This window comes from Chanodichthys erythropterus, chromosome 23 (genome assembly GCF_024489055.1).
Source record: "Chanodichthys erythropterus isolate Z2021 chromosome 23, ASM2448905v1, whole genome shotgun sequence".
NCBI classification, from domain to species: Eukaryota; Metazoa; Chordata; class Actinopteri; order Cypriniformes; family Xenocyprididae; genus Chanodichthys; species Chanodichthys erythropterus.
The window spans coordinates 19,096,775-19,122,790 of NC_090243.1; the positions used below are offsets into that span (position 1 = coordinate 19,096,775).

At 36.8% G+C, this 26,016-nt stretch overlaps 1 protein-coding gene across 2 annotated transcripts in view; it reads right to left on the bottom strand.

Annotated features, from left to right (window-relative positions):
• ankfn1b (ankyrin repeat and fibronectin type III domain containing 1b) overlaps window positions 1-26,016 on the bottom strand; it is a 93,794-nt gene that overhangs the window by 66,828 nt on the left and 950 nt on the right. For both annotated transcript variants that reach the window (XM_067377611.1, XM_067377609.1), the window contains exons 2-4: window positions 21,564-21,628; window positions 8,596-8,774; window positions 4,916-5,139 (exon numbers count right to left, since the gene is read on the bottom strand). In XM_067377611.1, the coding sequence (XP_067233712.1) occupies window positions 4,916-5,139; window positions 8,596-8,774; window positions 21,564-21,616 (456 nt within the window). In that variant the 5' untranslated portion in view covers window positions 21,617-21,628. The remainder of the gene's footprint in view (window positions 1-4,915; window positions 5,140-8,595; window positions 8,775-21,563; window positions 21,629-26,016) is intronic.

Consider the following 26,016-nt stretch of genomic DNA (forward strand, 5'->3'; position numbering starts at 1 on the left):
TCTTCAGACCACAAATTAAGATATTTTTAATAACATATGAGAGATTTCTGTCCCTCCATAGACATGATGTGCAACTACCACTTTAAATGCTTTAAAAAGTTCATAAAGAGATGGTAAAACTAATCCATATTTGTGTTCCAAAGATGAATATAAGTCTTACATGTTTTGGAATGGCATGAGGGTGAGATGAAATGCTTAACTTAATCTTAACTGAAGTAAAACAGTTATGTTGAAGTACTACAATTACTAAAACCACATATAAACCAAACTAAAACCATAAATATAAATACAACGATGATAACTATAACTATAATGATAAAAATATAGTTCTAAAAATCGTTCCAACTACAAAAGAATAGCACACAGCACAACTATAACAATAATGGCATAAACAATATTGTTGGAATCACTTTTAGAACAAATTTTTCCAGCTGTTGAATGATAAGAACATTGACAGCCAATCAGAATCCATCTTGTTTTAAAGAGCGTGAGCATTTAAAGCGACAGATGACAAACCTGCTGCGCACTTAGAATAAACAGAACAATATAATGAACGATGTGGATGCTAATTGTTAGTTTTTGGTGTGAACGGGCCTTTAGCCTTAGTTCTGCCTGAATGCACGAGAACTGACAGAGTCATGCATTATAATTAAACATAATAATTACTGTGATTTTCTAAACTTGATTTGCCATGCAAACACAACTTTGGCGCACATACTAGTATATGCATGTGCTCTATAAATTTAGAATACAGAAACCTATCCAGCCTTACTGCATCATCAAGCATTAAATAAAACACTTGATTAATATATGACAAACACTAGCCATGAATATCCATGATGAATTATTCAAACACCCTCCTGATGGATCTGCCGCTGTCATTTCTCTCCACACAGTTCTTATATACAGATCAAGCATAAGAAGTTCACTAGAAGTCCACAGACTTCATACAATCATCTGTAACCAGCAGGCCGTTCAAACAGCAAAGCTAATGCACAGCAAAAAGATTTTCCAGCCATTTTCTCCAAGAAATCTCTGACTTTAAGCTGGCAGTTGTCGGCAGACTGCCAAAGCACGGTTTATTTGTACAAATACTGTAACAACTAAGCTCTTTGAAAATAAAGCATTCTGCAACCCTGGAACGGTTTCTGAATGTGTCAGCGTAGTGAGAATTATTAAACCGTACAGTATACCCGCTTCATCAGAAAAAATCTGTTACAAAAACAAAATAATCTGCTTACTGTACCATGACACTGAAAATGAAAGATTCAGGAGGAAAAGAGCTTATAAAAATTCACTTATATGCAGGGATGAGATGATAGACATCTTGACATCTGACTTAAGGTTGACTAGTCAGTTTATTTAGATTTATTATTAGTGTTTAGCTGTAATATTTTTTAGCAGCTGAGTTAAAGGAATAGTTCACCCTAAAAAGAAAATTCTCAGATTAACTCTCTTAAGTCATCATTTATTCACCCGGGTGTTGTTCCAATGCCATTCTTTCTTTTTTTCGAAACACAAAAGGAAAAATTGCGCTCATCCATATAATGGCAGTGAAAAGATTCAAGCTTTATCGGCCAATATATCGGTTATCGTCTTTCAAATATAAAGAATTATCATTATCGGCCAAAACTTTCCCTAGAACTAACCCTTTAAAAATTGGTTAAATTTAGATGGCAGAACTTCACAGCTTTAAAAAAAAAGAAAAAGAAAAAAAAGATGCAAATTATCACAGAATGATCCCATGTGACACATTTTTTATTTTATTTTTTTCATTTCTCCTTTTGTGATCTGAAAAAGAAAAAGGGCATAATAAAAACAGCAGGGTGAGTATATGATGACTTAATTTTCATTTTAAGGTGAACTAACTAGGGATGCACAATATATCGGCCACCATATCGATATCAGATGATATATGTTCATTTTTAATGTTATCGTTAGCTGAAACACTTCAGATGTGCACTGTCTGCCATTATGGTTTTGAATTGCTTGAAATATGATTGAAATCACTTCAAAAAGGAAAATACAGTTAAATGCATATGCCATTCTTTCTTTTTTCTTTTTTGAACAACAAAGGAACAAAAATAAAATAAAATGTCTCACTCCCGCTCATCCATATAATGGCAGTGAAAAGCAACCAGCATCAAGCTTTAAAAAAAGATGCAAATTATCACAGAATGATCCTATGTGACACATAAAATTATAAAAAAATGATATAAAAATTTTGATTTAGATTTATCGGCCAATATATTGGTTATCGGCTTTCAAATATAAAGAATTATTGGTTATCGGTATCAACCAAAAGTTTCATAACGGTACACATTTACAAACGGGTAAAAATTTAGAGGCACAACTTCTCAGCTTTAAAAAAAAAGATGCAAATTATCACAGAATGATCCCATGTGACACATAGTTAACCTATTTATTAATATATGTATGGCACATGTCGCATAGGATCATTCTGTGATACTTTGTGTCTTTTAAAGCTTGATGCTGGTTGCTATTCTCTCCCATTATATTGGATGAGCGTGAGCAGGAATTTTTTTTTTAATTCTCCTTTTGTGATCTGAAAAAGAAAAAAGGGCATAATAAAAAGAACAGCAGGGTGAGTAAGATGACTTTTCATTTTAAGGTGAACTAACTAGTGATTCCACGATATATATCAGCCATCATATTGTTATCAGCCGATATATGTTCATTTTTAATGTTATCGTTACCGATAAGAAAATTTGGCTGATATATTAAAGCGATAAATAATGGATTATTTCCTTCAGCTGAGACACTTCAGATGTACACTCTCCTCCATTATGGTTTAGAATTGCTTGAAATGTGATTAAAATCACTTCAAAAAGGGAAAAAAAATACAGTTAAGTGCAACATACAGCGCAAGTCTGTCATATAGGCTACGTAATATTATAATGAAAAATATAATTGTATGCTTGGGTCATGGATTTTAATGGTGAGAGACTTTTGTTTTTATAATCAGGCTCTCAAAAATTATATAACATTTTGATTTATATTTATCGGCCAATATATTTACATTTACATTTTACATTTATGCATTTGGCAGACGCTTTTATCCAAAGCGACTTACATTGCATTATACTACACATTTGTATCTGAGTATGTGCAATCCCTGGGATCGAACCCATGACCTTGGCATTGCTAGTGCCATGCTCTAACCACTGAGCTACAGGAAAGTATATCGGTTATCGGCTTTCAAATATAAAGAATTATAGATAATCGGTAACAGCCCAAATTTTCATATCGGTGCATAGAACAAACCCTTGAAAAATGGTTAAATTTAGAGACACAACTTCTCAGACAGTCTAACCATCTCAGAGAAGCTGCATCTCTAAATTCAGGCCATTTAAAGCCCTGCTGCTACAGCCATCAAAGCGCTTTTCAAACAAATTCACTGTTTCAACAATAAATTTCAAAAGCAATTACTGTCTAACTTCATATTGCCTGCTGTGAGCAACATTCCTGTTTTTATACAAAGCCTGTATGCCAGCATTTTTTTGTGAGGACTATGATGGTCTTGTGCAATACAGCTATTTATTTATATATTAACCATCTATAATTTGCCTGATTTGAAGAGCTGCATTCTATAAATCACTAAGTAACATTTCTAATCGTAAAACTGCCTAGTTATACAGGTCTTGTCGTTCAGACAATAACTTAAAAGAAGTTAAGACAATCAACCATGCACATAGATGTCTTACCCCTAAACAGAGACGACCCATTAGGTCCAAAGAAGAGCCCATCCTGTGAAACAGTGAAACTCATACACACAGTTTGGTTTTGTCTTCAGCTTTCTGAAGCCTCTCCACATGTCAGGTTGCATTCGAACACCTGAGCCTCTATTACACGATGAAGGCAGGTAATGAGGGCTCGACTTTCATGCTATTATACACACCATATTAAATATTAATACAAAACCTTCTGTGTGCATGTGATCGTTTACATCAATTACTTCAATTACCCCAAAATGAAAATTCTTTCCTTATTTACTTTACATACACTACCATCAAAAGTTTGGAATAATGAAAATGTTTATGTTTTTGAAGTCTCTTCTGCACACCAAGCCTGCATTTATATTGTGAAATATTATTGCAGTTCAAAATAACCATTTTCTATGTGAATATATTTTAAAACGTAATATATTCCTGTGATTTAAAGCTGAATTTTCAGCATCATTACTGCAGTCTTCAGTGTCACATGATCCTTCAGAAACCATTCTAATATGATGATTTGCTACTTAGTGCTCAATTATTAATAATGGTCCTTATTATTATCAATGGTGTTTTTTGTGGAAACTGTTCTACTTTTATTTTAGGATTCTTTGCTGAATAGCAGTTATTTGATATCTTATAGAAATCTTTTAACATTATAAATGTCTTTACTGTAACTTTTGATCAATTTAATGCTGAACAAAAGTATTAGATTTTATATTTAAATACAGCAAATCAACATATAAGAATGATTTTTGAAGGATCATGTGACACTTAAGACTGGAGTAATGATGCTGAAAATTCATCTTTGCATTCAAATAGAAAACACTAATAATATTTCACAATATTACTATTTTTACTGCATTTTTATGAAATAAATGCAGCTTTGGTGAGCAGAAGAGACTTCTTTCAAAAACATCTCAAACTTTTGACCGGTAGTGTAGCTTTGCATGAGGATCAGACCCCAAATAAGCCTCATTTGCATTTAATTTCAAATTTAGCATCTCCTTGTACACATTGCACCAGTTTGAATAAAACTCCAAGAAAAAAAAAAAAAAAAAAGTGGGTTTCATGGAAATTAATAACCACATACAGGTTCTGAGATAATAATAATGACTGAACGCTCATTTTGGGGTGAACTCAGTTTAGAAGAAAGTAAGTTTAGACACAGAAGTACTTACAAACTTCCTCTTCAGTTTAACTTTGGGATCGGCTAAGCTCCTCCCCTCCGGCTGGGCAGGCTCAAACTCTGAATCTCCCAGGTGATCATCTGCTGAGATGCTTTTCCTCAGATACGCCGCCCGACGCCGGAAATGTGAGAACGGCGACTGAGAGCGCGGACGCAGGTCAACGGCACCTGGAGCGACGTCCCCCTCGGTTTCATCTTCAAGCCGCCACATCTCGCCTGAGGACGGACAGACGGGTACGACTCTGATCACACATCAGTGAAATATCACACACACCATATTTAACCTTATTTGGCTGGTGGTTATTCCCAGGCAGCCCCTGCCCCACGGCTAGATCTGCTGTAGACTTTCTGATGAGGACATTAGGGAGCTGTCAGGCCGCTGGAACAGAGTTATTCATGTTTATCAGAGTTGAGTCAGTCAAATCTGGGTCAGAGTTTCTATGAGACATTACGGCCCTCATTTGGCATGATCCCAGCATAATGAGCACGTCAAACACGCTGAGGGAGACGGCTGGGATTCGGAGTGTATGAGTGTGTTGAAACAGCCACGACACTACGCTGTTGGCGATGGCGGTTGCTAAGCAACTAGAATGGGGAGGAAGCCAAAGACTTTAGGTTTAAAATTTGAGAGACAGTGAAAAAATCCTTCACAGAAGCTTAACACAAGAGCAGCGCAGCTGTGAGAATTGACGAGAAAAGCGTGAGAAAGAGAGGGGGGTGGGATTTGGCTGAGCAGTGCAGGCAGAAGTAAATATCGAGTGCATGAATGCACTAAACAATCGCACATGGCGCAAAGCTCACACATGTTGTGAATGGAATGTGCCGCGTGGAAGCTTCTCATGGAAAATGTCGTCCATTCACAACTACGCTGCCAATTCTATCAATTGCTGATGTTTTCAATCACATTTATTATTTTAAATGAAGTTCATCTTGCGCATTCAAACGCTGAAAAATAAAAATATTCAGAATCAGAGAATGATAGTGTCAATCTCACAACACATATTTCATTCTAAAATCAAAAGGAAAAAAAAAACCAAATAAAGCCTATTTTTGACCCAATAACTATTTCTTCACTGCAACATTTTCATTATGTTTTTTTTTAATCTTATTTAAACTCATTACTGTAATGCAAAAATAAAAACAAATTATTGTAATGTAAAAAATGCTATATTTAAAGGTGCCCTAGGACCAGTTTTTACAAGATGTAATTGTCCCCTGAATGTGTCTGTGAAGTTTCAGCTCAAAATACCCCATAGATTTTTTTTATTTCATTTTTTTAACTGCCTATTTTGGGGCATCATTAACTATGCACTGATTCAGGCTGCGGCCCCTTTAAATTGCGCGCTCCCTGCCCCTGAGCTCTCAACTATATTACAGCGCATTTACAAAGTTCACACAGCTAATATAACCCTCAAATGGATTTTTACAAGATGTTCGTCATGCATACTGCATGCATGCTTCGGATCATGTGAGTATAGTATTTATTTGGATGTTTACATTTGATTCTGAATGAGTTTGATAGTGCTTCGTGGCTAAAGCTAACATTACACACTGTTGGAGAGATTTATAAAGAAAGAAGTTGTGTTTATGAATTATACAGACTGCAAGTACTTAAAAATTAAAATAGCGACGGCTCTTGTCTCCGTGCATACAGTAAGAAACGATGTTAACTTTAACCACATTTAACAATACATTAGCAACATGCTAACAAAACATTTAGAAAGACAATTTACAAATATCACTAAAAATATCATGTTATCATGGATCATGACAGTTATTATTGCTCCATCTGCCATTTTTCACTATTGTTCTTGCTTGCTTACCTAGTGTGATTATTCAGCTGTGCACAGATCCAGACTTTAATACTGGCTTGTGTAATGCCTTGATCATGGGCTGGCATATGCAAATATTGGGGGCGTACATATTAATGATCCCGACTGTTACGTAACAGTCGGTGTTATGTTGAGATTCGCCTGTTCTTCAGAGGTCTTTTAAACAAATGAGATTTATATAAGAAGGAGGAAACAATGGAGTTTGAAACTCAATGTATGTCTTTTCAATATACTGAATTCTTGTTATTCAACTATGCCAAGGTAAAATCAATTTTTGATTCTAGGGCACCTTTAAATCATACAGTATTTATTTAAAAGGTGCACTATGTAACTTTTTTTTGTTCAAAATGAACAAAATTTAAACGGCCCACCAAAGTGCCTTGAAACGCGCAGCATTATTCAGTGTGTTGACGTAATTTCCATTGAAACAGGACGAGAGGGTGGGACATATCGAGCAGCTCCTCACCCTTTTTTTTAAATAGCCAATAGCATTTTGTTTATATCACAGCTCGGCCAGAGCTGTTGAACTCAGTAAAGCCACATTTTGACAGCTTATGACACCCACAGTCTAATAGATTTCCCTTTTAAATTTAATATGAAATGGTTAATAATCATGCTAAAGATGTGTAGTTTGAAAAGTTTGTAATTTATGTTGGTCTATGGCACCGGTGTTATCTCTTCCACTCGCCAGTGCTGCTTATAAAGGAGAGTCTGTCTAACCGTTTCTCCTCCTGATCTCCACAGCATTCTGTGTAAAATTCAAATGTGTCCGATGCACTTTGTGGTCTGCGCCAACTCGGACATAAGATACACTCGCTGCTATCGTGTCTCTGGAGCGGAGCAGACTGTGTGCGCGCTGTGGTGGTTCACGTGACATTAATGCAAAACCAGACTTCATTCGCCCCAACGGAAAGCATATTTACACTGTCTGAATCATTCCCTATCCTCTATATATTGCATTATGTTCCATTCACCATATAAAAAAATAGTAATCATGCAAACAAGTGAGAAAGTTCAGCTGCAGCTTCAGCATTTATTTATAGTGTAGGGGGCGTGACGCTAGATTCTAGAGAGCATTTGATTGGACAGAGTGCAGAGTGATGTCATCAAAATCATTGATCCATATCAAGACTAAGTTTTGAATGCTTATATCTTTTAAATGTGAATTTTGTCATTGTTTTAGAGCACAAATAGCTTATATTCATACTAAACATATTCATACTTCCATTTTGATTTCATGGGGACTTTAAATAATCAAATCATCATCAATACTTCAATCCATCAAGCCATCAACACTGGCTTGGCAAGAACTGAAGGTTTTGAAATTTTGCAAAAGTGACGAGGAAATGATGGTGTTTTTATTATTCATCGGGACAGTAAGGGATTTTATTGAACAGATAAATTTCCATATGTGGCTAACAGAGTTCACTGTAAAGCATGATCTATTGTGAAGGGTCATTTTGTTATGGTTGTTGTAGCGCTGCACTGGAATTTAATTTCAAGGAATGACTGAGGCAAAATGCATGCAATGTTGATTTTTTTAAACACTGGAGTGCCAAATTTTACATAGTTAATATGGTAGTATTTGTTTTACTGCATTGAAAATGAAAATTTATGCAGTTTTTAACTCAAACAAAATCAACACAAGAATAAAAAAGCAAAACTGAACTCATTACTGAAGTTAAAAAATGTCCATTTGGTTGTCACCCCATAGAACTGCTTTTCATCTAGTTCACAGCAGAATCATCAAAACCAAAAGTTCATTAAAAAAAAATTGATAACATGGGTGTGCAGTTACAATTAACATAAATAAACACAAACACACACACACACACAATACCTGCAGGGGGCAGCGTACATGCTTCAAGACCACCAGGGCTGGAAGGAACACGTGGGCGGTGTTGTCGTTCACAAACGTTCTCCGACTGCTGCACACGGATGGCGGCAGGGGACTGGGGGATGCTGGGTAATGTTCTGGATTTGGCCAACAGAGGCCTTTGCAGCCGTTGCTCCAAAGACCTGGAACACAAATATAGAATCATAACCAACAGATCAATAATCAATCACAGTCCGATTGTTATTTATCAATTTATTTATTGCTATGGTTTAGTAATTAGTACAACCATATCAAATGTATAGAATAAAATTAACTTAAAATGATTTTGTCTTAATCAGTATGTAAAGTTTGCATGCATTAAAAGAACTAGTTTGTGTCGGTAAGGTTACAGTAATGTTGAAAACAGTATTCTTCAAGCACGCAGGATGGAGTGTAACAGCGTGTGGAGATTTGGCCGCATTCATGTGTGAATGTCTGGCATCGACGGACCAGTGAATTCCAAACGGCTTCAGGAAATTCTACAGCAGAATGCGACGGCGTCTGTCTGTGATCTGAACAGGCGTTGGGTTATGCAACACGATTACGATCCAAAACACTGGAGTAAATCAAAGCTACAGCGCAAAAAAAAGATATTTTAAAAGAAGATACATTTTATACAATAATCTCACTACAAAACATTGCCAAAAACTAGTGAAAGCCACAACACAGATGTGAACAGCAGCTGCAGAGCATTTGATTGAGGTCTGTGCCAATAAATATTGATCAAATATTAAAGGCTTCACATGGTTTTCCCATCATTAATCTTTCTCAGTATAACTGTTTAAATTATAAAGCAATGGCAAAGCAAAATATAACTTGGCCAATGTGACATAAATTATTACACAAAATGTATAAAGATAATCTAGATCATATTGTGGACAAATTAAATTTAAGGTAATAAAGCGAATTTGGTTTATTATTATTCACTAATGAGTTTTGGAGGCCTGCATTAAAAACTAGATTAAAGAACTAGAGCAGAACAGCATGAAATCTGAAGTAATGATGTTCTTCAGATCATGATGTTCCAGATCTTACTGCGATTCATCAATGTTATTCCAAATTAAAAAAAAAAAGTCTGTCTGCGTAATCTTTTTTCAAAACTTAATAACTTGCTCTACCTCTGACATCAATTTATTTCCAACCCCAGCAAACATCTGGCTTCATTCTGGTATATAATACTGAGTTTTCATGATTCAATCAGTTCAGTGGATAAAACCAACCCGACCTACAATTTAATACTCAGAAACATGTTCTTACAGAAGTACAGACTTTAACATGATAGAAGTGACAATAGCTGTGTTTGCATCCACCTATTTGTATGCACATTTTGGGATATCGCAACACTGGATGGAAACACCAAGATGCACAGGATTTCTAAAAATTCACACCTATGCTCTCAACTGAGGCAGATAAATATTTTTATCTGATAAGAAGTCATGCACATAAACTACAATGGAAAGACATTTACCAAATAAATCCCTCGATGGCAAACAAAAAAACTCACATGACTTTGCCTCAACAAAGGATGTGACTGGACTAACCAGCAGACCAATCGTATCACGCACGTCCTGATGTTGCGGAGTTAGATGCGTTCCTGGGTCAACATATTTTGTTGATCCTGGAACAACATTCTAGTCTGAAAATTTAGTCTCCTACCCCTAAACCTAACCCTACCCATAAGTTATCCCAAAATTCAGAGGGAAATGATGAATAACACTGATGTAGAAGCACCAATTCATGATTTTAAGCCTAAACTTGACATAATCTGTAAACTTGTCCCTCAAATCTGATTGGTTGATTTGAATGCTGATAAAAAATGTTGACCCAGGAAAATATTGAACTCGGAAAAATCAGGTTATGCTCGTGTCACAGCATCTCAAATGTTGGTTTGCTCGTTCTGAATTGCCAAAGTCTGTCATCAAAATGATTTGGTTCAATTCCCTCCCAGAAGTGTCTCACATGATTGTGTTCCCAAACACCAGCATCTGAACGCAAGAGAACATGACAGCGTTTATTGTGTTTCATCTGTCACTCTGAGACGCAAGTCAATTATGATGGAGGAAAAAAGAGCCACAATGGCTCCACCGATTACAGTAACTTCCATTTTAATTACAGATATTTTGCGCAAATTTACCAGGAAGTGACGATTTTGTTCTCTTGAACACATGGAATGAAAACGCTGCTTTATTCACACATTTTTTATTCCAATTTCACACATAAGTTAAATCCACAACTGAATGGAAACATAGCTAATGTTGTTATTGTTAACTAAAACTATAAAAAAATTGTATGTTAATTGAAATAAAACTGAAATAAAGTAAAATATGAATATTAGATAAAAAAAATTGTAATGTAATAGATAAGTTTAAGCTGAAGAACTAAAATTATTAAAACTTAAATAAAAATAAAGCTAAAAAGAAATATAAAAAATTAATAACAAATACAAAAGCATAAGAAAACTATATAAATAAAACCAAATTTAAAATATCAATAAATAGTATAACAGTATATGAATAAAACTGACTGAGAATTCCCAGCCCAGTGCTTCCCACACAGGGGGTCTCATTCATGAAACATTCGTAAATATACGAGTAAATATGTGAGTGATTTGAGCGTAAAGAGACCTTCCCGAAAACTCTTCTCCTGATTCACAAATACTTCGTAAACGTCAGAAGTGATAGTGAAATGTGTGTGTGTTAATGAATTCCAATCAGTCGTAAATGTGACGCGCGTCCACGCTCATTCTCAATTACCATAAATCCCGCCCATTAAATCCGACTGACAACTATATATGGGCATCATATTATGACACCAAACGAAGGATTTTTGCCATTTGGGGCCATTAGTTTGCCCAGCCCTATTGAAATCAATTAATTATTTGATTAATGTGCTCCGTTTGCAGACGCTATTACTGGCTCTCACAATAAAAGTAAAAAGAAAAAACGTATGTAATTACTATATATAATATTTTTTCAAAATGCTGTGTAAATATGTACCTTATTAAGGTGAATTAAAACGCAGCCTTATTAATGAGCAAAACGTTCGGATGTTAAACGCACTATTTACGCGTGGCTGGGAGCAGGTGTGGATTTCTTTCGTACCAACTAACATTTGGAAAATACGAACATTTTAATGAATCCGAAAATTTACGCCAGAACCACTTTACACATGATTTACACAAAAATTCGTTCTGCTCGTGTTTCATGAATGAGACCCATAGACTTTACTTGGGCGGGTCGCCCACGTATAATAACAGCCGCCCAAGTATATTCTGTGGCACATTTTTGCTTTTATTATTTTTATCCTCTTATACTTTTATATCCGCGCAAGATAATGAAACCATCTGCGATCAATTAACTAGTCGTTTCGTACCAGCTCGTTATGTGTGCGTCAGAACTGTTTACTCCCGCTAACATTCAAACAGGTGCTGTATTTTGCGAAGTCACAAGGGGGCGCTGTTGCTCGTTCTACAAGCTCGCGCAACAGCGCTTCAGACTGCTTCAAAGTGATTCTCGATCAATGAAAAGTGCAGATTTATGCCAAGCGATTGCTAATGAACTCAAGCTGATGAATTATTACAAAGTCTACTTTATGGCCTTTATATAAAATGTTTTAGACGATTGTAAGAATCTGAAGGATCAGCCTGCAATAGTAAAGACATTTCAAAATAAGAGTACCTGTGTATTTCGGGCTTGTTTATAATTAGAATTGGTTACACAATAAATTGTATTTAATTTGATATTTAATTCATAGTAAATTATTGTAGTCTCCCCCACAGAAAGAAAAAAACTAAGAACATTATTTGACACATATATTATTCATTTTATAAATTTTACTAGTAAAACCATTTAAATGCTGTAATTTTGCATAATTTACAATGCATAATATTAGTATGTAATTAAATGTAATATGTTACTTAATTAAAATGAATTTCAATAAATAAAAATACTGTTAAAAAAAATCACACATTGTTTGTTTGTCACGTTGTAGACCATTTTTGTGCCGTGGGTAATAGGAGGATTTTTCGCCCGGCTACCACCGCAAGTATATTTCAAACCTGTGGGAAGCACTGCAGCCCCATATATGCTTTCATTCGATAGAAGAACAGATTAGTACATCCAAAATGTCTCCTTTTGTGTTCAAAAAAGAAAGAAAATCATTAGATTTGAAACGACATGAGAGTGAGTAAATGATGAACGAACATTCATCCGTCTACATCTCCTGCTTCTCAGATGTTTCTCCTGAGAAAAAGACCCTGGAAATCTCACATATGTCTTTTCTACCCCTGGTTTCACAGACAAGGCTTAAGCTAGTCCCAGACTAAAATGTGTGTTTAAGCCGTTTTACCTGAAAGCAACTTGCACTAACATATCTTAAAATATGTCAGTGCCATTGGTTTGTCTCAAGATGCACACCAGTAATGTTTTTTTTTTTATATATATATAAGGCATGTTTATAAAAGCTACTTAAATGTCCTAATTAAAGGTGTAATCCTGGCTTAATGTAAGACCTGTCAGTGAAACCTGGCTCTAGAGTTTCAGAAGGAAACAACAAATGTCTCAAACTGTGCTCAGATTTGCCAAGACAAGCTGTCTAAGACAAAGAAACTAGACTGCATTCAGAAAATTGATGTATGAGCATTTACACCTTTTCAAAGGTTCTTTATGACTAAAACATCCTGATGATTCAGTTCGATCCCTGCCAATCACAGTACCCCATCTGTTCTCTCTTACTTCATTGGCTGCTCATTTCTCTCAACCCGCCCCGTTCTGTCCGCCCACTGACCAGACGTCCAGGTGAACTGACCGCACTCGAACCCTCCCGGAAACACTACACACATCAAATACTGTCAACCAAAATATACAAAAACAGCATTAAAGGTGTTCAGATTTGATTATCCGCTATATTAACAGGTGATTTTGATATTTGCTCATCTCATTTTGAGGTAATGCCATGTCATTATTTTTAGAATATTAACTAAATAGACCACGTCTTCAAAATAAAAGTCTGGAAATCTCAGGCACACACACGCAAAAATCCCAGAATCCCGCCGTTTCTAGAGTACCTGGCCTCGGCTACCGTGCAACAGTAACTGCCGCTGCGACGGGCATCCCTCCGAGCCATGAGCTCATCTCTGGAACGGCGACGGTTAAAGTAATCCGTAAGTTTCCCGAAACTTGCCATTCTGTCCCTTGCATGCGTGTGCGTCCGCGCTCTGATGATCTTCCACGAGCTGCTGTTTACTTGAGCATCATATTCATTCACTCATTCTCCTCTCTTCTCACATTCCCCTGCAAACATCGGCGAACGCGGAGCAGCAGCAGTTGCGTGCCCGCCTGAGCCTCGCTCGCTCTGAAAATAGCAATGCTTATAACTTCCTTCAAAAGCAGCGCAGCGGGCGCAGGGTCTCTCCCAGAATGAGACGGACGCGTGTGAGTTTAGTGTGTCTTTCAGCATTCTCCCTCCGGAGTATCATCAGTGCTGCGGCAACATCATCAGCATCCTGCATCTCTCCCTCTCAACCTCCCTCTCTCGCTCGCTCTCTCCCTCTCTCAAATGCGTGCCGAGCGCTCTGAAAGAATTAATATGATCTAGAGCAAAGCAGGGGGAAAAAAATGAATGACTAAAAATGAAAAAGGAATAAGAAGGAGGTGACATGGTTAGAATCAGTGAATTTGCCAACTGTTCTGCTTTCAGAACGACGCATTTGTGTGTGTGTTTGTGTGTGTGTGAATCATTCTTTGATAAAGACAGCAGCTTGGGCTGCACTTCAGAGAGTGGAGTTCACAAAATCAATACAGGCAGAGAATGGGAGAGCATCGCTTGTCCTTTGTTTGCTCTCTACATCCACCGTTTTCCTTTTTTTTGGCCAGATATTGAAACTGAATGAATATACCGAGTTGGAATCATCAGGCTGGCACATTTTTTGCCTGCTGCAAGCAAAACTGAGCATATATATTGCACATTCATGGCAAATTTACAGGACTGTGTTCACTGCTCTCTTTGAGAATGAATTGTGTCCTTGCATGTAACTTCATCCAAACATATTTCCCTCCCTGCAGCATCTTGCTTCTGCTGCCGTCTGCAGTTTCTCTCTCCTGCTAGAAGCTGAACATGGTGGGAACGGATGTAACAGACTGTAGCCTACAATACAGGTCAAGTTAATCAAGGGAGCGAAATCAACATTCAAGTATCAAAGCAAACGCAATCAAACACTCCCACACTTCTCGTTTCTTAAAGCATTTTGGACTTCAAGTCTATGTGGTTTCGTTGCAAGACTCTTACATATTAAACTATAAATGTTTTTTTTATTTTGCTACAGGTTCAGTGCAAAAATGTTAGGACAGATAGATAATTCTGTCATTATTACTCACCCTCATTTCACTCCAAACATATGACTCACAAATTTGTCCCATTTCTTTTAAATTGCAAGGAAAATATTTTTGTAAAAATTGTGACAATATTGTGAATATCTGGAGGGTTTGGTGAAGATTTGCATTCATGCCCATTAGCGCACATTAGGGATTTGTGAACATCACGGACAAGGGCTCTGAGCGTATCACAGATCTAGGCTTGAAAAAACCCATGCAGGTAACAACAATGGAGACGATGATCATGATATCCGCTGCCTTTGAGAGAAACATCAAAAATAGCACATGTGTCATAACCTGACTTCTCCAATCAATACAGCTTCAGGTCACAGCTGTGATAAGTCACTACTCTAAACATGCGTTTCCTTACTCTCTTATATGAAACACTCAACCCAGTGCATGATGAAAATGATTTTTCATTTAATACTATGCGTGTTTGAGCATCATGACCAGCGCAACACTGTTTGGTGAGGGACTATCGGTTAGCCCAACCAATAAGAGATGTAGGGAATGTTTAGGTAACTATTCACCACTATTTTTATCATAAATCATAAAATAATTAAATTAGCTGTTCAAAATGAAGCACTTGAAAATTATTTTTGTGCCGATCCGGCCCAGCCAGTACGGATAAGGTTTCATTTTCCACTGTAGGGCTTGATAACGGAGCTCTATGGAATCGAATACAAAAGCGTCAGTCATTGCATTGGCAGTGTAAGAGTTTTCAGATGATATGAGATGTAATAACCACCGCGTCGTAGTTAAGGACAATTCACACTGCGCCAACACAGGCAGACCAATGCCAACAGTCAACAGATAACATCACGTCACTTCTCATACATTTTAATTATGATTCAGTATGTTCAATCTGCAAAAACAAGCTCCGAGCTGCCAAGTTCTGTTGCATATGAAAAACATCAAACGGCAAACAAAACGAAAGCAGAAAGAAATCAAGCTTCTTGTTTGAGATGCGCAGCATGGATAGTATATCAGTTGATATTGATAACATTACTGCGAGATCTACTGAGAAGCATTCAAACTCAGTGCACAATTATGTTATAAACCATATCAGATCAAACATGGAAACCAAGAGAAGCATTGTGCCATAAACAAACAAGTAAAGAAGGCTTTTCAGTCCACAAATCACCAACATTCACCATGTATTTAATGTAGAAACGCTAACTGTAACCATGGTATTGTGGTAGAAATGGTTGAATGTTTTTACATTATTGATTTCAGGGCTGTACAACCTTTTAAGAGTGAAATTCAAGCACTTTTCCAGCACTTTCAATCCAATTTAAATCCAATTTTAATGTTATTTTTAATGTGATGACCAAAAATAATTAAAAAAATAGGTTTTTACATGTTACTGTTGTTAATAAAAGTTAGTTTTATTTCCATCTCAACTCAAGCTTGCTTCTTTACTACTAAATGTTTATTTACAAGAAATAAACATGTAATACTATTAGTTACTGCACTTATTAATGCAAAAACAAGTCATTTTATGAGTAAATTACCTTTATGATTAAAATCGCTACCAAATCAGGTGCTGATGCCTCCATCTGTAGAACTTAGGCCCCGTTTTCACCTGGTCAATGCATTTTGGTCATTCGGATCACAAGTGGATGACACTACATACAGGTGCAAAAAGGGTGTAAAACGTTTTGAGCTTGTACACTTTCGTCAACTTCCAGAGGTAGTCGACTGGATTGCTTTCAGAGTGTAAACGCTCATGTGATCGAATGTGTTCGAACAGCCACTAAAGACCACCTACTGACCTAATGCGTAAACATTATGGGAAGTGCGCTAGCCAGATGAGATTTAAAGGGCACCTATTATGCAAAATTCACTTTTACATGGTGTTTGACCATAAATGTGTGTTGGCAGTGTGTGAGCAAAACCACCCTAGAATGAGAAAAATCCACCCAGTGTTTTTTTTACAATCTCAATAATTCATAAGCACTGTCTCAGAATGCCCTGTTCTAAGATTGCTCTCACTGTGACGTAGAATTGCGCTAAGCCCCACCCACGTGGTTTGATTGACAATCTGGTTTTGGCATAGACCCGCCCTCGGTGATCTGTCAACCATCCTCCATTGTTTCAACAACAGCCGGTAATGTCTCCTAAGAAACATAAGTGTTCTGTTGTGGGATGTAATAATGAACATAGTAGTTTTCACTTACTTCCGACATCAGAGCCACTGAAAACGCAGTGGATGGATTTTATTTACGAAGGAAAAGCGCCACTCAAAATTCCAAAATACGTTTATGTTTGCGCGAATCATTTTTTGACTGACTTCAAAGTTAATCCTCAAGTGTGGATCGTTGCCTACTGTTCGCGATCCAACGTCACCTCCAGAAGAAGTAAGTGTATTTAATGTTTTTTGAGCAAATAGTCATTTCAGTCGATGTCAGCCAATTCAATAACAAATGCGTCTAAAGTTGTTGTCGTCGTCGTAGAATGTCTGTGTATATAATTTAAACCTTGCTTGTATAGTGTGTATCTAACGTACCTAGCAAACGTTATCACAGTATTTGTGTTTGTAGTTTCAAAAAATTGCGCGAACGTTATCACAGCGTGTGTGTGTGTGTGTGTGTGTGTGTGTTGCACATCCATAATTGCAAAGGGGACGCGATTAAAACTCTATAAGTACATAAATGTATCAAATAACCATTCAGAGACATCCTGCTCCATTCTCAATTGTGTTTCTTCTGCTGGAGTCTCTTCATCATCTGGGTCTGATTCCGGTTCAAACATGTACGGCTGAATGCCATACAAAACAGCGGGTCTCTCACTCTTAGCCATTGTTTATTGCCATAGGTATGCAAGTTACGCCCTCATCCAAAGGCAGGGCGGGGATATGCAGCTCATTTATATTTAAGGTGGTACACACCAAAACAGCTCTTTTTAAAAAAGGCCCTAAAAATGACATTTTCAAATGGTTATAATAAATTAACTGTGGGGTATTTTGTGCTGAAACTTCACAAATACATTCTGGGGACACCCAAGACCAATATTACATCTTGTAAAAAGGGGCATAATAGGTGCCCTGTAAACTTTGTCAGCTGAAGACCCATGTTTGGTTTGAAGACGAAAAATGTACCAAGCACAATGTTCTCTCACCATTCCTGGTTTCTAACAAACACACACTCACAGCGTTCAGCACGATCTTGCGACTGTCAGAGCAAAAATTAAAGCTGCTGCTCTCTGTTATCCATCTCTGTGTATTCATATGTAAACTGTGCAAGCTTATTTTGTCAATTAGATGGAAAGGTCTGAAAAAAACATACATTTACACCCTCCTCTCGAAGAAAGTGTTTGACAGTGGACAACAGTGACGGATTAAAACACCAGGTGTAAACGGGAATGTGTCTCCCTCATCTTCTTGTGATCCAATTGACCAAAGCGGATCTTAATAACAGGTGTAAACAGGGTCTTAGTGACACTGGTGCTACTGCTCTCAAATGTCAATCTGGAGCCCTCTAGTGTCTTCAGCTCTCGTTCTCGCACACACCGAGTGCGCAAGCGACGAGGGTGTTTTTAAATCACAGATCATTGATGCTGATGGTTCTGGTGGTGGTTTGTCATGTCTATCTGTCCCTGAGGACTACTCACTACGCACTAACCGAACCAAAACCAGCACAGATCACGTCAGTGTGGATTTAATGAAGCAGAACGCCCCAGGCACATCTCCCCTGTGTCCAAAAAATGTGTACTTCGCTGTGACACAGTATGCATAACACTGTATGTCAAATGATGATGTCTGACTACTCTGTATTACTTCACCTACTTTATCTAAAATAAACTTGATCCTCATGATTAAATTGTACTTAAAGGTTTAAATGAGGCTCTCTTTTGACCACACCCACCTTTACTAAATCTACATATGGGCCACAGTGGGAGTGACGATGATGAATGAGCGGTAGGAGGAGCGAGAGTCACTATTTTCACCCTCACTCACAAAACACTCTGCCTCACAGTGTGACGCCAGAAGAGTCTCCTTTTAGATGTGATGGGCTTTAAAATGAGTTTAAGATGACAGACTGGGACTGCGATGCCCTCAGGAAGTGCGTGCATCATTTTAGCACTTCCTGTTGAACAGAATTATTATCAGCACTGCTCATTATTATTGCGTCAATCAATTCGAGCTTAATTTGGCATCTCAGTAAAGGGTCTGAATATTTATATAAATCAGAAGCCAGTGTAAATTCAGTTTTTTATGGATGCAGAGTACATTTTGGCAGATACCAATGGGCAATAATTATGTTCTTGTTATGCCTGATAATTAACCAATATAATGACTGATATTATACTGTACATCTTACTGTTTTGCCTTATTTTTTAAAAAAAATACCATTCAATTTACGTAAAACAGGTCAAGTGGAATACATTATCATTCCTGTTCAAGAGTTTAGGGGTCAATAAGATGTTTTTTATTCAGCAAGGATTCATTAAATTGATTAAAAGTGACAAGACATTTATAATGTTACAAAAGATTTCTATTTCAAATAAATGCTGTTCTTTTGAACTTTCTGTTCATTAAAGAATAAAAACATTTCCGTTTCCACAAAAATATGAAGCAGCACAACTGTTTTCAACAATGATAATAATCAGAAATGTTTCTAGATCAGTGGTCTCAAACTGCCGGCCCGCGAGCCATTTACGGCCCGCCCTCCCCCTCCACCCGGCCCGCAACTAATCTCAAAAATAAAACATAATCCGGCCCGCTAAATTATTATTATTCCCTAGTTGCTACCTGACTGATATGCAAAGAAAAAGTCGCCGTTCAATGGGGGCATTCACATATCGCGTCACATAAGCGGCTGTGCCGCATTCTCCTTTCCAATGCGCTTTTGCTCCAGTGGCGTCTGTCGTTGCTATGCAAGCATGAGCCGCACTCTCAACCGCGTCACTTCTATTATGCCCAAATTACAGTAAAAACACTCGACTTTAAGTCACAAGCGCCGATTTAAACCACCGAAACGCGTCCGATGCAACCATTAAACGTTACCGATGCTTAAACGGCATCTTGGACAAATGTGTCTCAGCTGTGTGAGCGCAAGCGCTGCAGGTATCTGTCAAGAAACAAAGTGTACAAATGTATTCAGGGATTGTGTTCAGTACAGTTTTGTGCAGTGCAAGATTTTAATGTTATTTAAGCGAACATAAAGTAAGGGAAAATTACTTAAAATACTTCCACTAAATGTTAAAAACTAATAATGTATGTAACAATGATAGATTTTTATTTTTTGACAAAATAAAGTTGATTAAAGTTGATTTATATATAGCTCCAGTTTTTTGTTTATTTCTGACCCCTCCAAGTCACAAGTGTTGCTGGTTTTGTTCCTAAATTACACATTTTTTTATTCCATGCACCTTGTTGGATGTGAGAAGTTACCAGACTATTGCAATTAATAGTATTATATTAGTAGACTATATTAGTAGTATTATATTAGTAATAGTATTATATAATTATATTAAACTCTGTAACAATGAGAGAGACACTGCTGTTTACATTTAGTATGGTAAATAAAATATTTATAGTATAGGTATAAAAACATTTTAGTAGGCCTAATGAAAGTAAATGAGAAATAATGCAAAGGAAAGTAAATTTTCTGAAATGTTGCGCTTTCTTGCGCTTGAATGTTAATATGGCCCTCCTATGAGGTGTCAATCAAAGAAATGGCCCCCTGCCAATTTGAGTTTGAGACCCCTGTTCTAGAGCAGCAAATCATCATATTAGAATGATTTCTGAAGGATCATGTGACACTGAAGACTGGAGTAATGATGCTGAAAATTCAGCTTTGATCACAGGAATAAATTACACTTTAAAATATATTCACACAGAATATACTATGTAATATAAATATAATATTTTACTGCATCAAATGCATGTTTGGTGAGCATAAGAGACTTCTTTCAAAAAAAAAAAAAAAAAAAGCTTTTGAAAACTAGAAAATATAAAGATTTCAATTCAAAACATGGCACAAAAAAACTGTTTATCGTACTATAAAGAAAGCCCTGATATTATTTTCTTTCAAAATTGACCCAAAACAATGCCAACAAAGCTGATACTGCTTTACATTTTAATGAATTTTATTGATTTTCAAAAAACATGCTTTCATTTATCTCTTTTAGGGTATTAAGTGTTGAATGAAAGCAAGAAAAATCAATTCATTGTATTGTAATCTATTACAATAAACAGTGTAGAGTTGTGTTCAACTGATTACTGTTACTGTTACTAGAAAGAGAAGTGACTAGAGGACGACATGTGATACAAACCAATAACATGTCAATAAAGATATCCACATATATGCTGAAATTCAATGATATTTTACACAATATTTTCTTTATTTATATTCATAAAAATATCTAAAAGCAAACTGCTTTGGTGATTTTGAAACTGACAAATGCTGATAATATCAACATAGCCAAATATTGGCTGATTTATAGGCGTCTGAATGCTTCCCTAAAAGCACAGTATAACAAGGACTGTCTTTAGGGCTTTTAAACATGATGAATATTGATGTGAGTGTTAATGAAATGCAAAACGTGAAGACTTACTCCATCAGTGTGTCCGTGCTGAATGCATCAGCATAACAGCTTGCAAACATCATGCCAGAGCCATCCTGAGAGAAAGAGACAGAAAGAGACTGATTGTCATATTCACACGTAGGAAAAGAGGAAGCAGACGTCACTAGAGCTGTTCCTCTTCACCTTTAAATGTGGTTCGCAACCAATTAGTTGGTTTTCTGAACAACACAATTGTACTGATAAACAGTGAGACTTTTGTTTATATTGGATAGGCAAAAAAGAGTGAACTAAACTGTAATATTTCACCTAAAAAAAAAATGGACTTTGACTCCAATGCTGTTCCAAACACAAATATTGTCTCTCACAGTTTTATACCAATGCAGTGCATTTCTTTATCATGACACTGATATGAAAAGCATAAGTGGCCAAAGTTGTTTTTAGTTTTGTTTACGTTCAATTAAACCATCGAAATATGAGGAAAATATTTTATAATTTTTTTAATATTTTAAACATGAGGGAAGAACAAAACACTAAACTTGATTAAGGTATTTATCTTCAAAATTATTTGGCAAAAAAAGTATACTACAGCTACAGGTAATTTACTATAGAACGCATAGAAAAGCAAAAAGCTCTCAGGAAAAAGCATACATTGATTACAAACATTGTTCATAATTTCTATGTATGACAGACAGCCTGGCCAAAAAAGTAAGTCTGCACAATTTGGCATGTTTTATTGCATTATTATCAGAAATAAAAATATAGCTGCAAGCGGCCATTAAGGGGCCAAGCACAAAGAAGCAAGCAAGAAGTAAAATCATCAGTGAAATATAGCATTTTATTTCATATACTTTATTATAGTTAGTGGCAATTTAATATTTTGTTCAGTTAACAGGCGCAATCCCACCACTTTTTTATGTCCTCAGAGTGTGCCCATAAATAAGCGTGTCAAATTTGGTGAAAATCTCTCATTTCGTGTAGGAGTTATAGACACATACGTGTACATAAAAAATGACCCATGCATGACTTTGATTGCAGTTTTTTGCCACTTACTATCAAAATTTTGGCATTTGGGCTTTAACATATAACCAACAACCTTTGTTTCCGAATTTCTTACGGTGGTTTCGTCTCGATTGTACTAACGGTTTCAAAAATATTCGTGAAAGTTGTTTTAACACTGAATTGCAACATTGCACAAACCATAAGGCAAAACCTGGCATGTTGGGTATCTTTGGACTCTGCGAGGATTCAGGAATCTAAGGAGATGAAAATAATGCTGGGTACACACTAAAAGATTTCTGAAAACTTATAAGATTTTCAAAATGTGAAAGACCACAAACACGAGGACAAAAAAAATCCTAGATTTAACAGTTCTGCTCCTATAGTGTGCACACAACAACACACAAACAGATTTTCAACCGAGTGTGAACACGGGAAATCTCGCAAAATCTCTCGAGACTTCAGCATAAACATGGCCGACGACCAGCATGTAGAAATTGCGTTGAATGATTTTGGTATGTTTTACAGGACACGTTGTATAAACACTCGCGCTGTTGCCACAAATCGACAAGCTGATCCTCCATCAATGCTGTCCAAATCCATTTGACTTTGTGCGTTTGTTATGCTTCAGTCTTCTGTCAGCTCGCCTTCTGATTGGACATTGTTTCATTTCACGTGATAATCTCTAGAGCGTGCGTGTGTTTGTTCTCGGGGTTCCCCCCACACATCAGGATTTCTGATCGTAGGCGCCCTGATCGTGAATCGTAAATATTCAACATGTTCAATATCTTCCGAGCAGATTCAGTCACTCTTAACACACCTCACACCACAGGAAAATCTGATAAGATAATCTGTAGAACCATTAAGATAATCGGGACATTACCTAGGATTGTCGGAAGGGGAGAAAACGGCCCAAAATCAGCATATGAATATTTGATTTCATCACTAGGTGGCACTGTCTCGAAACTTCTCAGGCTCCTTCAGGGTATCGTGCTGATGACCGATACGAGTTTCATAATGACACGCTAAAGCATTCAAAAAAATTACAGCATTTTGCTACAAAATGCAAAATGTCCCGACGCCCAAAATGACCGATATGGTAAAACTGGATATCATTCACCTCGGCATGCTGCCCTGAATCTAACAAGACCAATTTTATAATTTTTGGCCAAACCGTTCAGAAGTATTTTTGCTGGTTCCGGACCAGTAGGTGGCGCTGTGCCGAAACGCAGCATGTAGCCTCAGGTCATGGATGTGATGCTCTTCTTCTAATTTGTTCGCCCGTTATTCGAGAATGGTTGAGTTTATCAAAAAGCTTTTGATAACTTTTGCCAACATAAGATGATCTGATTTGATTTTCATGAAAATTTGAGCAACCGTCCATCTAGGAGTTGTTCGAAAAAGTAGTTTTTTTGGCGGGAAAATTTGGCAGGAAAAGAAACATGACGTCAAAGGGTGCAACTGAATCGTATTGAGCCAAGGAATCAGAAGAAAAAAGAATTTTGGTTCAAAAGTAATTAGCGTAAACACGACTGAAACTTTGAACAGTGGTTGTGCTAGAGAGTTTGATCTAGAGACACCAAATGATGGGACGGTCTTCTATCATTGTGCCAAATTACATAACTTTCCCGCAAGCGGTTCTATGGGCTGCCATAGACTCCCAGAGTGGAAGAACAAGAATGCCAATGGATACAATAGGTGCCATCCCAGCTTTGATGCTTGGCCCCTAACAAATGACACAACTACTACGCAATATCCAAGTTTTTAATAATATTTGAATAAAGGGTGAAGATGTCAATTTTCATAGGCCGGACATCACTGTCGCTCAACACAAAACACTGACAGAATGGATAGTGTCATCTGGGAAAGAAGATGAATTTAAATGCATGAACCTTTAGTACAGGAAACAGATTTGTATTTTCATGCACGCTTTTCTTGTAGGAAACATCCTTACATCCTGGATGTTGCATCATCTTGTGTGTGTGTGTAAAGTAAGCCCAAAGGAAGCAGAAAACAGTCGTATTCCAGCGTCTCTACAAGTTCAAACAGAGTCGCAGCTCGACGTGTGCAGATGCTCTTGGCATGACTGAAAGTTCATCATCATATGCTTTGCAAATCTCTCATTCAAACGATCACCCGCGTTAACCTTCCGCTGATATTTACTGGATAACGCAATTCCCATGAGTCACCCACCTGACGGCTCATCATCACTGCCTCCCTCAGCGCTCACTTTCCCCGCGCCTCTGACTCACTTCTCTGAATGTCAGCGAGAAATAAAAGGGTCGACTTCACCATCCATGTAATGATTCACGAGCTGAACAGAATAAATGGAGGAAATGACAGACTTCATATCAGCTCATTTCCTGTGAAACTGGACAAATGCATCTCAATCCAACGTCTCCCACTCACAAACACACACACTTTGTGATCCATCAGTTCAACTCACAAGCAACAATAGCAGCCCTTTCCTTTAGTCACTATGGGCTATAATGGAGTGTGTGTGTGTGTGTGTAAGCATCCTTTTCCTGACCCTGCTGTATGCAGGACACACCTTACCATCTAACTTCCTCAAACTCTCAACTTGCGATTCCACTGACCCACACACACACACACACACACACACACACACACACACACACACACACATTTACTTGGCTAAATAGGAACATCATACACTATTATGATTTTTGACTTCTATGACCTGTTGTTTGTTTTTACATGCGGGTCAATGATGTGACGCACATTTTATTGTCCAGATCTATTTAAGTTCTTTATTTATACAGACCATGGCTTGAATAATTTTTTTTTTTTGCTCTTTATTTGATCACGTTATTGTGCTAAATACAATAAAGAAGTTGAAAACGCAGTACACCGGCAAGGAAAAAAATTACTTCAAAATGATGAACATGTTTTCGATTTCTAAATTAAAAGTCATTTTGAAATGTATCATTTTTCTTCACAATTAAAATAGGTGGCACATAAACTGAATGAGGATTTTGAATGAAAAACGATCACTAAAGTTCTTGAAAAAAATGTTGGACATAACTTCTATCATTTTTGTTTTATAAAAAAAAAACAACAACTCACAATTCTGTTTAAAGATTATTAATCATAACTAGAAAAACTTTTATGCACTAAATCATGTTCAATGTGTGAAGTCATAAAAATACAGGCAGCCCTTCTGATGTCATGTGACCAAAAAATTTAAATGTTATACTGTATGACATCACAGAGAAATCATCAAGTTGTTTTTTTTGTTTGTTTTTTTTATAACATATTTTGGCCTTACGAAAAGGCACATTTTGTTCAAGACAATTGGAGAAACAAGAAATGTTGACGCAACATCTGGATCAACATGCACATTCCCAAATTTCTATACAGTATATCCTAATTATTGTTAATATGTAATTCATTTTTCTAGGAGCTCATTGCTTCTACCTTCAATTAAATGGCTAACAATGATTTTAAATTAATTACCTAAATTATA